This window comes from Panthera leo, chromosome A2, assembly GCF_018350215.1.
Source record: "Panthera leo isolate Ple1 chromosome A2, P.leo_Ple1_pat1.1, whole genome shotgun sequence".
In the NCBI taxonomy this organism is placed as follows: Eukaryota; Metazoa; Chordata; class Mammalia; order Carnivora; family Felidae; genus Panthera; species Panthera leo.
The window spans coordinates 14616734-14630554 of NC_056680.1; the positions used below are offsets into that span (position 1 = coordinate 14616734).

The 13821-nt window shown below is 40.4% G+C and overlaps 1 protein-coding gene across 4 annotated transcripts in view; it reads left to right on the plus strand.

Annotated features, from left to right (window-relative positions):
• The window catches only part of KIF15 (kinesin family member 15), a 77347-nt gene that overhangs the window by 20835 nt on the left and 42691 nt on the right, over positions 1–13821 (plus strand). For all 4 annotated transcript variants that reach the window (XM_042929043.1, XM_042929045.1, XM_042929042.1 and 1 more), the window contains exons 8-10: positions 7114–7323; positions 10053–10178; positions 10339–10461. In XM_042929043.1, coding sequence (XP_042784977.1) covers positions 7114–7323; positions 10053–10178; positions 10339–10461 — 459 coding nt within the window. The remainder of the gene's footprint in view (positions 1–7113; positions 7324–10052; positions 10179–10338; positions 10462–13821) is intronic.

The window sequence follows — 13821 nt, forward strand, 5'->3', positions numbered from 1 at the left end:
ATTTTTATGGGGTCTGACCTGGCCAGTTGATTTTAAACAAATTTTTATTGTGTAATATTTGATACATACAAAATACTGGCACATGCATATAAGTTACTAAGCTTAATGTCAAAATGAACTTGGAGGACCTTAGACCATCAAGACCCAGATATCACCAACACCATCCTGTCAACCTATATGCCTCTCCTGCCTCATGTACCTGGCTCCTCCCTAAACATGAGCACTATGCTGAATGTCATGATCGTTTCCTTGTGCTTTTAAATCATAAATGTATTTCTGAAAAGGTTGGTTTTGCCTACTTTGGACTTTTAATAAATTGTGCATATTTAGCCTTCTGTAGCTTTTTAAAATCAATGATGTCTGTGAAATTTATCCACGTTGCATTTCACTTATTTTCACTGCTGTATATAATCCATTGTATGAATATCTGTGTGTGTATAAAAATCATAGTTCGGGGCACCTGAATGGCTCAGTTGGTTAAGTGTCTGGCTTCAGTTCAGGTCATGATCTTGTGGTTCTTGGGTTTGAGCCCCACGTTGGGCTCTGTGCTGACAGCTGGGAGCCTGGAGCCTGCTTCGGGTTCTGTGTCTCCTTCTCTCTCTGCCCCTTGCCTGCTCACACTGTCTTTCTCTGTCTCTCAAAAATGAATAAACGTTAAACAAAATTAAAAAAGTTATAGTTCAATAATCTTCCATCATGGGGCACCTGGGTGGCTCAGTCGATTGGGCGCCCGACTTCGGCTCAGGTCATGATCTCGCGGTCCGTGAGCTCGAGCCCCGCGTCGGGCTCTGTGCTGACAGCTCAGAGTCTGGAGCCTGTTTCAGATTCTGTGTCTCCCTCTCTTTGACCCTCCCCTGTTCATGCTCTGTCTCTCCCTGTCTCAAAAATAAATAAAACGTTAAAAAAGAAAAATTAAAAAAAAAATCTTCCATCTTCAGCAAGCCTCCTGATTTAAACTTTTTTTTTTTTTTTTTTTTTTTAAGATTCTGTTGGTTTATTCATTACTTTTTGAGAGAGGGAGAGCATGTACAGCGGGAAAGAGGCAGAGGGAGGGGCAGATAGAGAATCTTAAGCAGGCTCTACACCCAGTGCAGAGCCTGACACGGGGCTCAATCTCACGACCCTGAGATCATGAGCCAAAATCAAGAGTCGGACATTTAACCGACTGAAGCCACCCAGCTGCCCCATGATTCAAACATTTTACACTGTGACTCTCATAGTAAGAAATAGGTTTTACATGTGACCCAGTGTGTGTGTGTGTGTGTTTGTGTGTGTACATATATATATACCCCCCAAAATTTTGATTGTAATTACATTGCAGTTATAGACCAGTTTGGAGGGATTGACATCTTTACAATATTGAGTCCATACATGAACATGATATATCTCTTCATTTATTTAGGTCTTTAATGTCTTGCAATATAATACTTTTCACCTAAAAAATAATTATGTAAGCCAATTATTAACTTTTTTCCAATATACCTTATATTTTTTGTTGCTCTTATAGAAGGTAATCTGTTTTTTAAATTGCATTTTATAAGGCACCTGGGTGGCTCAGTCAGTTAAGCATTCGAGTCTTGATCTCAGTTCAGATCTTGATCTCAGGATCGTGAGTTCAAGCCTTGCATTGGACTCCATGCTGGGAGTAAAGCCTACTTTTAAAAAAAAATTGCATTTTGCTTCATGTGTATAGAAATGCAGTTAATTTTTATAGAACGCTTTTATAATCCACCTTGCTGCCTTACAGAAATGAAGAGTGTGTGTTAAATTTGTTAGGTGCTTTTCCTGCTTCTATTGAGATGATCTTGTTAACATTTGCTACCATTTAACATGTTAACATGATAGAATATTGGATTACATTTGTTAGTATTTTGTGTAGGATTTTCCCTCAGTGTTAAAGATTGAGATCAGCCTGTGATTTTCCATTTTCCTAACTTTTTTTCGTTTTATTATCACCTTTGTCTTTTTTTGGAAGTTTGTATGATTGGAAAGACTTGTTCATAAAAATCATTTGTTTCCCCAAATCATCTGGGCCTTATGTTCTGAGAGAAGATTTTTAGCTACCAATGAAAATTCTGTAATAGAGCTTTGCAGTTTTACCTCTTCTTGGGTCAGAAGTTCAGGGACGCTTTTTATTCCTAGAAAATTTCAGTCTCCTCTCAGTTTTTAAATATATTGACAAAAAGTTTTTTCCAGTATTCTCATCTTTAAAATCTTTGCTGTAACTACAATTTTGTTTTCTTTTTTTAAAAGTTTTTTTAGGGGCGCCTGGGTGGCTCAGTCGGTTAAGCGTCCGACTTCGGCTCAGGTCACGATCTCACGGTTTGTGAGTTCGAGCCCCGCATCGGGCTCTGGGCTGATGGCTCAGAGCCTGGAGCCTGCCTCCGATTCTGTGTCTCCCTCTCTCTCTGCCCCTCCCCCATTCATGCTCTGTCTCTCTCTGTCTCAAAAATAATAAAAATAAACATTAAAAAAATTAAAAAAAAAAAAGTTTTTTTAAATGTTTATTTATTTATTTTGAGAGAGAGAAAGAGAGAGAGCACAAGCAGGGGAGGGGCAGAGAGGGAAAGAGAGAATCCCAAGCAGTCTCCACGCTCCCAGCCCAGAGCCTGATGCGGGGCTCGAACTCACAAACCATGAGATCATGACCTGAGCGGAAACCAAGAGTTGGATGCATAACTGATTGAGCCACCCAGGTGCCCCCTATTTTGTTTTCTTTTTGCATAGTTGATTTTGCTTATATGGCTTGCGTTTTTTTCTTTCTCATCCTGCTTTTGTTCCAACTTCTTAAGCTGGATGCTTAGCTTATCTGGCCTTTCTTTTGTGACATAAGTATTTAATGCTCTAAGTTTACTTCTTATTGTTTAAATTTCACACAAGTTTTAATATCTTTTTTTTCTGAGAGAGAAAGCGCATGCGCATGCGATCTGGGGAGACGGATAGGGATGGGGCAGAGAGAGAGAGAGAGAGAGAGAGAGAGAGAGAATCCCAAGCAGGCCCATGCCCAGCACGGAGCCAACATGGGGCTTGTTCTCACGAACTGTGAGATCACGACTTGAGCTGAAATCAAGAGTTGGATGCTTAACCGACTGAGCCACCCAGGTGCCCGTCAGATCACATTTCTCAGTGATTCATGGGTCAAAATGAAATTATAATGGAAAAATTCTTAGATCCACAGGACAATTAAGATATTAAAATTTGGTACACCTGGGTGGCTCAGTTAAGCATCCCATTCTTTTTTTTTTTTTTAACATTTTCATAACATTTAATAGAAACTGTATACAATAATTTTTTTATTGTATCTTACATAAGATAGCCACTACAGAAATTTACATAGGTTAGAAGCAAGATGGGTGGTTAAGGAGGGCCTAGTCCTGTGGGGTATGCTCAGAGGTTATAGGTCAGAGTTCATTGGGGGAGAGAGGGAGGTTCAGATTACCCAGTCAGGTGAGAGGTGAAGAAAGGCTAAAACACAGGCCATTAGATAGAGATAATCAAACACTGGGTTTCATCAATATCCCAAGGGTACACATCTCCTACCCAAACACCTATGTGGATTTGTTCCAAGGCTTGGGAATTCCCATTACAAAGATGTCTCTCCCCTCAGACACGGTCCCAAATACTCTCTCAATCCCAGCAGCTCTGACAGGAATCACCTCTCTCTCTTCCTTAAGCATCCGATTCTTGATTTTGGCTCATGTCATGATCTCACAGTTCATGGGATCAAGCCCCACGTTGGGCTCTGTGCTGACAGGGTGAGCCTGCTTGGAATGTGCTTTCTCTCCCTCTCTGTCAAAATAAATAAACTTAAAAGAAATGTGATTTGAAATTCCAAATTTATGATAATTTAAAATTTATTTCTCATGTTAATTCTTAATTGCAATGTGATCAGAGAAGGTGGTCTTCTGTGATGCTTGGTCTTTGAGATTTATTGAGAAACGACTTATGAATTAATACAGTGGACAATTTTATAAATGTATTCATGAGAAGAATATCCTTGAATACAAGGATTTATACTGTATTTTTACTCAGATTTTTTTCTGTATAATCTGTCAGTACTTGAAGGAGATGTATTAATCTCCAGCTAAGGTGTTGGTTGTAATGATTTCATCTTGATTGTTTTTATCTCATATATATATATATACATAAAGAGACTGTTTTATTAGATGCATATGTAAGCAGTAGAGTTAGTATAACTTCCTTTTATTTAAATCTATATTTTTTTGACCCTGTATCCCTATATTTTCATATTAACACTTTTTGCTTTAAAAATCTCTTTGGTCTGATATTCAGGTACCTCTCATTGTTTTGACTAGAATTTCCTTGGTATAGGGGCACCGGGGTGGCTCAGTTGGTTAAGTGGCCAACCTCAGCTCGGGTCATGATCTCATGGATCGTGGGTTTGAGCCCGTGTCGGGCTCTGTGCTGACAGCTCAGAGTCTGGAGCCTGCTTCAGATTCTGTGTCTCCCTCTCTCTATCTCTCCCCTGCTTATGCTCCGTCTCTGTCTCTCAAAAGTGGAAAAACAATTAAAAAAAAAAAAAAAGAATTTGCCTGGTATATGTTTTGCCATCAGTCTCTCTGTGTTAATGTTTTAGGTGTTTCTTGTAAACCACATAACTGTATTTTCCTTTAAAAAAAAATCATTCTTATTTTTCTTGATTATTTTAAGTTTATCTGTTTATATATTTTTATTTTTCAAATGTTTTTATTTATTTTTGAGAGAGAGAAAGAGCAAGCAAGCACGCGGGAGGGGCAGATAGGGAGGGAGACACAGAATCTGAAGCAGGCTCTGAGTTCTGAGCGGTCAGCACAGAGCCTGACATGGGGCTCGAACTCACTAACCATGAGATCATTGACCTGAGCCGAAGTCGGATGCTTAACCGACTGAGCCAGCCAGGTGGCCCCGTTTATCCATTTACTTTTGAGAACATGCCCACAAGCGGGGGAGAGGCAGAGAGAGAGAGAGAGAGAGAGAGAGAGAGAGAGAGAGAGAGAGAGAGAGAATCCCAAGCAGGCTCTGCACTGTTAGCATCTAGCCCGATGTGGGGCTCGAACCAACCCATGAACCACGAGATCCTGACCTGAGCCAAAACCAAGAATCAGATGCTTAACTGACTGAGCTACCCAGGTGCCCCCAAGACTGCAGTTTTGAAGAGCATTTTAGGTTCACAGCAAAAGTAAGGGGAAGGTAGAGTGATTTCCCATATACCCTTCTGTCCCCACAAATGCATAGTAACCTCCCCTATTATAAACATTCCTCACCAGAGTGGTACATTTTTTACATTTGATAAACCTATATCGACATGATCATCATCACCCAAAGCCTATGATTTACATTAGAGTTCACCCTTAGTATTGTACATTCTATGAGTTGCCTTTTTATTTTTGATCCATTATGTAGCACTCTTTGTTGAAAACAATTTTTTTTCCCGTTGAATTGCCTTTGCACCTTTGATGAAAATCAGTGATTTATATGTGTATGGATTTATACCTGTATTGTTTAATTGATTTAGGTATCTCTTCTTGCCAGTATAAAACTTTCTTGATTCTGGTGGCTTCTTATTGCTGAATAGTTAAGTCTTGAAATCAAGTAGAGTAAATCTTCCAGCTTTTTTTTTTTTTTTTTAAACAATTATTTTGGTTATTCTTGGTCCTTTGCAATTTCATACCTATTGAATTGACTTGTCAGTTTGTGTACAAAACGCTGCTAGGATTTTGAGTGGGTTTGTGTTGGATCTGTTGATTACATTTGGGAGAAGTAACCTCTTGACGCTATTAAGTCTTCCAGTCCATGAACATTCACCAAGTAGTTTTTGGTTTTGTTTTTGATTTTTGTTTGTATTTGGTTTTTATATAAGGATTTATTTACTAAAAAAATTTTTTTTAAATATAATCTTCACACCCAATGTGTGGCTTGAACTCATGACCCGAAGATCAAAACTTGCACGCTATTCTGACTAAACCAGCCAGTTGCCCGTTATATGAGGATTTAAAGAAACACAGTTGTGTTTGCTTTTTCTCCGTATGTTGCACAAATGATAGTATATTGTGCTGCCTTTGTACCTTGCTTGTTTAAGACAATAGTATTTTAGAATTTGTCCCATGTTTTAGGGTCTGTGTCTTTCTTTCCAGCTGTATGAAGAATGTATTATGGCTTACCTAATATTTAATATACTGTACTTAGTGTTATGAAAAATAAGCATAAAGTACTATCCAAAAAATGTAAAAGAAACCAATAGCTTCAATTTTATGCTTTGCCTGGTTAATAGGATTCTAATAGCTCCATTTATTGAGTGTATGTGCCAAGCACTGTGCTAACTTCTTTTGTGTCTGTTATTTCGTTTAAATTTTTTAATCTACATTTTGATGTAAGACGCTAATTCGCCCATTTTATCCTATACATATTATTTCCATGCTACTCAAAAACGTAGCTCTCAGACTGTTAGCGTTGCCTGGGTTGCTTGTTACAAATGCAGAATGTCAGGCCTTGCCTTCACACCTACTGATCAGAATGTGAATTTTATCAAGATCCCAAGGTGATTAGTGAGCACATTCATTTCCGTTGGTGATGTTCTGCCTTGTCGGGTAGGTGCCCATGTTCCCATTTTACAAATACAGGACTGAGCCTTGAAGAGGTTCAGCTGGCCCAGACCTTACACCTAGTAAATAGTGGAACCGGGGCTTGACTTCATGTTCATCTGATTCCAAAGCCTGCAGTTTGGACTTTCATGCCTCCTCTTTGCCTTTAGGGATCAGGGAGGTCTTTATAGACCAAAAGAGCTGACAAAACGTTGGTCTTGAAGGTAATTTTGAGATTTATTTTGTCTAACTTTCTCATTATCTAGGCAAAAGGATTGAGAGAGATTTTATGATTTGCATTAAGTTAATACAAATCGAGAACAGCAAAACTAGTTCTGGATCCTCAGCCTGCTGATTTCCTGTTTGTTCTCTTTCCGTAACATGGAGAGGGAACCAGAAAGGGGAGAGTAACTTGAGTGCGTTCCTCGATGGACCAATATTTCTTCTCGTTGTCCTTTACAAAATTTCATACTGAGGATAGTGGCTGTTGTGTCACTTGGAAGTTGTGACAGTATATTTCCCTGTTGCCTAGGTGCTGTCTGGAGGGTGGAGAAACAGACGTGTGGCATCAACATCAATGAATAGAGAATCTTCTCGGTCTCATGCAGTGTTTACAATTACAATTGAGTCAATGGAGAAAAGCAATGAGACTGTGAATATACGGACCTCTCTACTCAATCTGGTGGACTTAGCAGGATCTGAAAGGCAAAAAGACACCCATGCAGAAGGCGTGAGGTTGAAGGTAAGAATGGAATTCTGGTCTTCAACTCAACTTGTGTGTGAATTAATTACTAAAAGTCAATACCAAGGTAAGTGTGTGAAGGTTACAAAGGAATGAGATGTTGCTCTCATTCTAAAGGTGCAGAAATTTTTGTTGTGGTGTAGGGACATTAAACATACGCAGGATAAGACAAGTCTGTAGCCAGAGCATCTGAATTCATACCAGAAGGGATGCTAGTACAAATACCAGCTGGGGTCAGAGGAAGAAGGGACTGGACCGCTTGAGGGAAGTATGGAAAAGAAGTAGTTCTTGAGTGGATTCTCCAAGGGGGCAGGATTTGGACTGGGCGAGAGGAACAGGGAATACATGCCCAGCTGGGGCACATCTCAAGGGTGATTGTGGATGCAGAGTGAGTATGGCATTTGGCACTTCAGCATGGATCAGTGAACGGGTTGGGTTTGAGGTGCAAGCAGACCCAGGCCACTGAGGGCCAGGAGTGCCAGGCCAGGTTTGTGCTCAACTCTCCAAACGTTGGGAAACACTGAAAAGTTTTGAGCGATTTCAAAAGCCTGTTTATTTATTTATTTTTATTATTATTTTTTTTTTTAAATTTTTTTTAACATTTATTTATTTTTGAGACAGAGAGAGACAGAGCATGAACAGGGGAGGGTCAGAGAGAGAGAGGGAGACACAGAATCTGAAACAGGCTCCAGGCTCTGAGCCGTCAGCACAGAGCCCGACGCGGGGCTTGAACTCACGGACCGCGAGATCATGACCTGAGCTGAAGTCGGACGCTTAACCGACCGAGCCACCCAGGCGCCTCTCAAAAGCCTGTTTAATAAAAGGTGCGCCATCTGGCTCACCACTGCCAGGTTCACACAGGGAGAGCCTAGAGAGAAAGGAGGGCAGCTGTGCTGGTTAATATTTCAGGGGGAGGGCAAGGACCTCGTCCTAGGCTAAGGGATTGGCAGTGGGACCTCAGGTTTTCTGAATATGTATTGCTGATGTGTATACATGTATTGTGATCTGCATTGTCAGTAAAACGTGTGGATACTATAGTTGAGGGTGTATCATGGCCAGTTGGAAATGGTGGGAGACAGTCTACTTTTTTTTTTAATTTTTATTTATTTTGAGAGAGAGCATGGATGCAAGAAAAAGAGAGAATCCTAAGCACGCTCCATGCTGTCAGTGTAGAGCCCTGTGTGGGGCTCGAACTCACGAACTACGAGATCATGACCTGAACCAAAATCAAGAGTTGGACACTTAACCAACTGAGCCACGAAGGTGCCCCAACAGTCTATCTTTTGCATTAAAAGTAAAGATAGGAGTCTCCTGAACTGTCAGGCAGTTTCAGGAGATCTTAGGCTCATATTTCCATTGAGACATGAAGCAAAGAGAAAGCATATGTTTATAATAGGACATATGCTGGGCATGTTTCAAGTGTTTTGTGTATATTAACTCATTTAGCCTTTGCAGCATCTTTGGGAAGTAGTCCCTTCTATTATCTGTTGTCCCTTCTATTTTAGAGAAACGGAAGAGAAATTGTCCAGGGGCACACAGCTAGTAGTGGATCTGCAGAAGGAGTCCAGCTCCACAGACAGTGCTGTCAGCACCTTTCTGATTTACTGACTGCTGAAACAGACAGTGTGGCGTGTGAACTCAGCACATCTTGCTTGATAATTTGTACTCTTCCTCTCGTTTTTCTATACTCCCACCACTGCGGACCCAGTTACTGAAGTATACTAAATACAGTGAGAATCTAGTGTAACATATTTTTTTTTCTCCCCAAACGACTTTTTAAAGAGGTTTAATACCTTACAGACTTAGACTGAATATTCTCTTGGTATAAGTTCATCAGTGACTTTGTGGGACATGGGGTGGGCTATTACCACACCATTTTAATGTAGCAAACATTTTAAAATTCTATATTGGAAAAATTTTTTTAATGTTTATTTTTGAGAGAGAGAGCACGCACATGCACCCACATACGCACGTACGCACGCGCGTGCGTGAGTCAGGGAGGGGCAGAGAGAGGGAGACACAGAATCCGAAGCAGGCTCCAGGCTCTGAGCTGTCAGCACACCGCCCCGAAGCGGGGCTCGAACTCACGAACTGCCAGATCATGACCTGAGCCGAAGCCAGACGCATAACCAACTGAGCCACCTAGGCACCCCTAAAATTTTATATTTTTGAAGTTAATTTATTTTGCAAGAGAGAGCATGTGCAAGCAAGGGAGGAAAAGAGAGAGAGAGGGAGATAGAGACTCCCAAGCAGGCTCTGTGCTTTCAGGACAGAGCCCAATGAAGGATTTGATCTCGTGAACCATGAGACCATGACCTGAATCAAAATCAAGAATTGGATGCTTAACCAACTGAGCCACCCAGGTGCCCCAGTAGCAAACATTTTAACACAAAATAATTGAAAAATATGCCTATTAATACACTACTCCAACTTTTTGTTCTGTTCCTTCCAGATTTTCATCCCTACCTATAGGTCAAATTAAAACATTACAATCACGAGGTGACATATTTTTTTTTCCTTCACATAATTTCTGTATTTGTCTTTGAACACTAAAATTGCAATGTGTGTCAAATAGGAAAAAGGGGATAGTTGAGAACATCTTTTTGCTGTAAAATCAGTTATCCTTAATATCATTGTCAACGACTTGACTTTCCATTCAAAATGCACTGCTAGCCATATTTTAATTCAAAATGCCAGTGTACCTAACTTTTTGTTCTTTTTCCTTTTAGGAGGCAGGTAACATAAACCGATCGTTGAGCTGCCTGGGCCAAGTGATCACTGCGCTTGTCGATGTGGGTAATGGAAAACAAAGGCATGTTTGCTACAGAGACTCCAAACTTACCTTTTTACTTCGGGTAAAGTAGATCATTGGCCTCCTGGACCCCTTTTCTGGTTACTCTCACTATGGTTGATAGGTAATCTCTCAGCCTTAGTGGTAAGAATATCCATTTTCTTTGCTTAAAAAAATCTGTGGTTTCTCTCCTGAAAATGTGTACCATTCATATCATTAAACAGGATTCCCTTGGAGGCAATGCCAGAACAGCCATAATTGCAAATGTTCATCCTGGATCCAGGTGTTTTGGGGAAACTCTGTCAACGCTTAATTTTGCTCAGAGAGCCAAGCTGATTAAAAATAAGGTAGGGGCACTTTGGAAAACAGTGTGGAGGTTCCTCAAAAAATTAAAAATAGACCTACCCTATGACCCAGCAGTAGCACTGCTAGGAATTTACCCAAGGGATACAGGAGTACTGATGCATAGGGGCACTTGTACCCCAATGTTTGTAGCAGCACTTTCAACAATAGCCAAATGATGGAAAGAGCCTAAATGTCCATCAACTGATGAATGGATAAAGAAATTGTGGTTTATATACACAATGGAGTACTACGTGGCAATGAGAAAGAATGAAATATGGCCCTTTGTAGCAACATGGATGGAACTGGAGAGTGTTATGCTAAGTGAAATAAGCCATACAGAGAAAGACAGATACCATATGTTTTCACTCTTACGTGGATCCTGAGAAACTTAACAGAAACCCATGGGGGAGGGGAAGGGAAAAAAAAAAAAAAAAAAAAGGAGGTTATAGTGGGAGAGAGCCAAACCATAAGAGACTCTTAAAAACTGAGAACAAACTGAGGGTTGATGGGGGGTGGGAGGGAGGGGAGGGTGGGTGATGGGTATTGAGGAGGGCACCTTTTGGGATGAGCACTGGGTCTTGTATGGAAACCAATTTGACAATAAATTTCATATATTAAAAAAACAACAACAAAAAAAAAAAAACTGAGAACAAACTGAGGGTTGATATGGGGGGTGGGAGGGAGGGGAGGGTGGGTGATGGGTATTGAGGGCACCTTTTGGGATGAGCACTGGGTGTTGTATGGAAACCAATTTGACAATAAACTTCATATATTGGAAAAAAAAATAATAAGGTAGAGGCACCTGGGTGGCTCAGTTGGTTGGGTGTCCAATTCTTGATTTCAGCTCAGGTCATGATCTCACTGTTTGTGAGGTTCAGATTCTTGGGATTCTCTCTCTCTCTCTCTCTCTCTCTCTCCCCCCTCACTCTCTCTCTCTCTGTTTCTGTTCCTCCCCTGCTCACTCTCTCTCTAAGTAAATAACCATTAGGAAAATAAGGTAAAATACTGAGTACAATAAATCGGAAAAATACTTAACCTTGTAGCATCTCACTTTTGTGATTGCCCTAATATTAACACTAGTTTCTATTTATTTCTCTGTGAAAGCTTATCTCTAAGCAAGACTTCTTTTTTTGTTTTAAATTTGTATTAAATTCTAGTTAGTGTAACTAAAATGCATATATTTTATAATATAAAATATACATTATATAGTATATATATAGAGAGAGTGTAATATTGGTTTCAGGAGTACAATTTAGTGATTCATCACTTACATACAACACCCAGTGCTCATCACAATAAGTACCCTCCTTAATACCCATCACCCATCTAGCCAAACCCCCACCCACTTCCCTCTATCAACCCTCCGTTTGTTCTGTATAGTTAAGAGTCTCTTTGGTTTGCTTCCCCCCTCTCTTTTTTTCCTTCCCCTATGTTCATCTGTTTTGGTTTCTTAAATTCCACATATGAGTGAAATCGTATTGTATTTGTCTTTCTCTGACTTCTTTTACTTAGCATAATATGCTCTCGCTCCATCCACATTGCTGCAAATGGCAAGATTTCATTCTTTTTGATGGCTGAGTAATATTGCATTGTATATATACACCGCATCTTCTTTTTCCATTCATCAGTCAATGGACATTTGGGCTCTTTCCATAATTTGGCTATTGATTCTAAGCAAGATTTCTATTTCATCTTCCCTAGCCTTCTGTATTGCTCATGTAGTTTGAGATCTAGATTAGGTCTTATGGTTAGTATTAATTTACTTGTGTTTTCCTAAACAAAGGCAAAGTTTTTCCTTTGCAGTTGGGTTGGAGACTAAATTTATTTACCTAAACCGATGCAATCAGAGGTGTGTGTATGCGTGTGTGGTTTTGCTATGAAAATAGTTTGATGATATTGGCTAGCTTTGTCCTTTAAGTTGTCTATACCTGCAAGGATTCCCCATTTTTCTTATATGTAAGAAGCTTCCTTGATATTTGTGTACACCAGTGGTCAGAAAAGTTTTTCTGTAAAGGTAAATATGTTAGACTTCTTTGGCTGGATAGTCCGTATCCCAGCTACTTAGCTCTGCCTTGTTAGTGAGAAAGCAGCCACAGGCAGTATGTAAACATAAGGGCATGGCTGTGATCCAGTGCAGCTTTACTTATAAAAACAGACAGCAGACTGTGTTTGGCCCATGAGCAAGTAGTGCTTTGCCACCCTCTGGTGCAGACTGTTAAAACACCAAGGATTCCCCACTCCTTTTGGAAACGTTAGAGATCCCTTTGGTTCTAGACAAAAGAATCATAGTATCATGAATTGGCAGATTAATTTCCTCTTTCTTTTAAAGGAGAAGTTGGTCATTTCTACCCCGCCAAGTAGACTCTCTGGTCATCTTACCATGTAAGAGTGAAAACATCCATGTTACCTCTTCTCCTGGGTAAACCAGAAGACTATACATCTAGTTACTCATTCATTTTATTGGATTATGACCCTGTGTGGGGTATTTGTAATATGAGGAGGAAAAATCATTACAGCTTCCTGACCCTATCTCTTTGAACTTAATAGAAGCTTTTAGAGAGGGGAGAACTGCAGGGATAATTAGGATTATGATGTCACTGATGTGACAGTGATGTCAGAATATACAGGAGTGCCTTATAATGAGGCTGGCCGTTAGCATCAGAAACAACTAGAAATGACTTCTGAATACATCAAACAATAAAACCAGGAGACTTATGCTAGTCATTATCAATGGTAAGTCCCCTTCTGCAGCCTACCGGTGGAAAGTGGCTAGGATATCTGGGACTTGTTTAAGGATGTGCTATTTAGATCTTTCCCAATGGGCAAACCTGGCTTGAGACAAGAACACGGGGACCTTGAGACTGTCAGTTTTTTTTTTCCCCCGCTAGGATATTGGGTGCTTCACAACTGGGTCCCTTTGATCTGGTTGGTAGCCAACTGTTGGCTCTTACTATCACCCTGTGGGTTTTATGGGCCTTTTGAACCTCTTAGAAGTTGTCTCAAAGAAGTAATTTCTTTAAGATAATTTCTCAAGAGACATTTCTTTAAAATAACATTTAGTGTGGTAGTAAAACAGAAATGGAGCTGTCCGACCAACTCCTCCCTCCAGGAGGGCTATTAGGAAATATAGGGTGGGTTCCTTTGGAGACAGTGGTTTCTGCCAGACTGATGGAGCTCAAGCCACCTCTGCAGTTCATCACATCCTTACTGTGCGCCAGGACAGAGGGGAGGGGATAGTCTTTCCCGAGGGGAAGAGGAGTTTGCTACTTTCCATGGGGGTGGGATTGTCCCAGGAAGCAGGCAGTGTTAGGTAAACATACCCAGATCCTGGGGTGACCCAGCCCAACAGGGTAGTATACCTA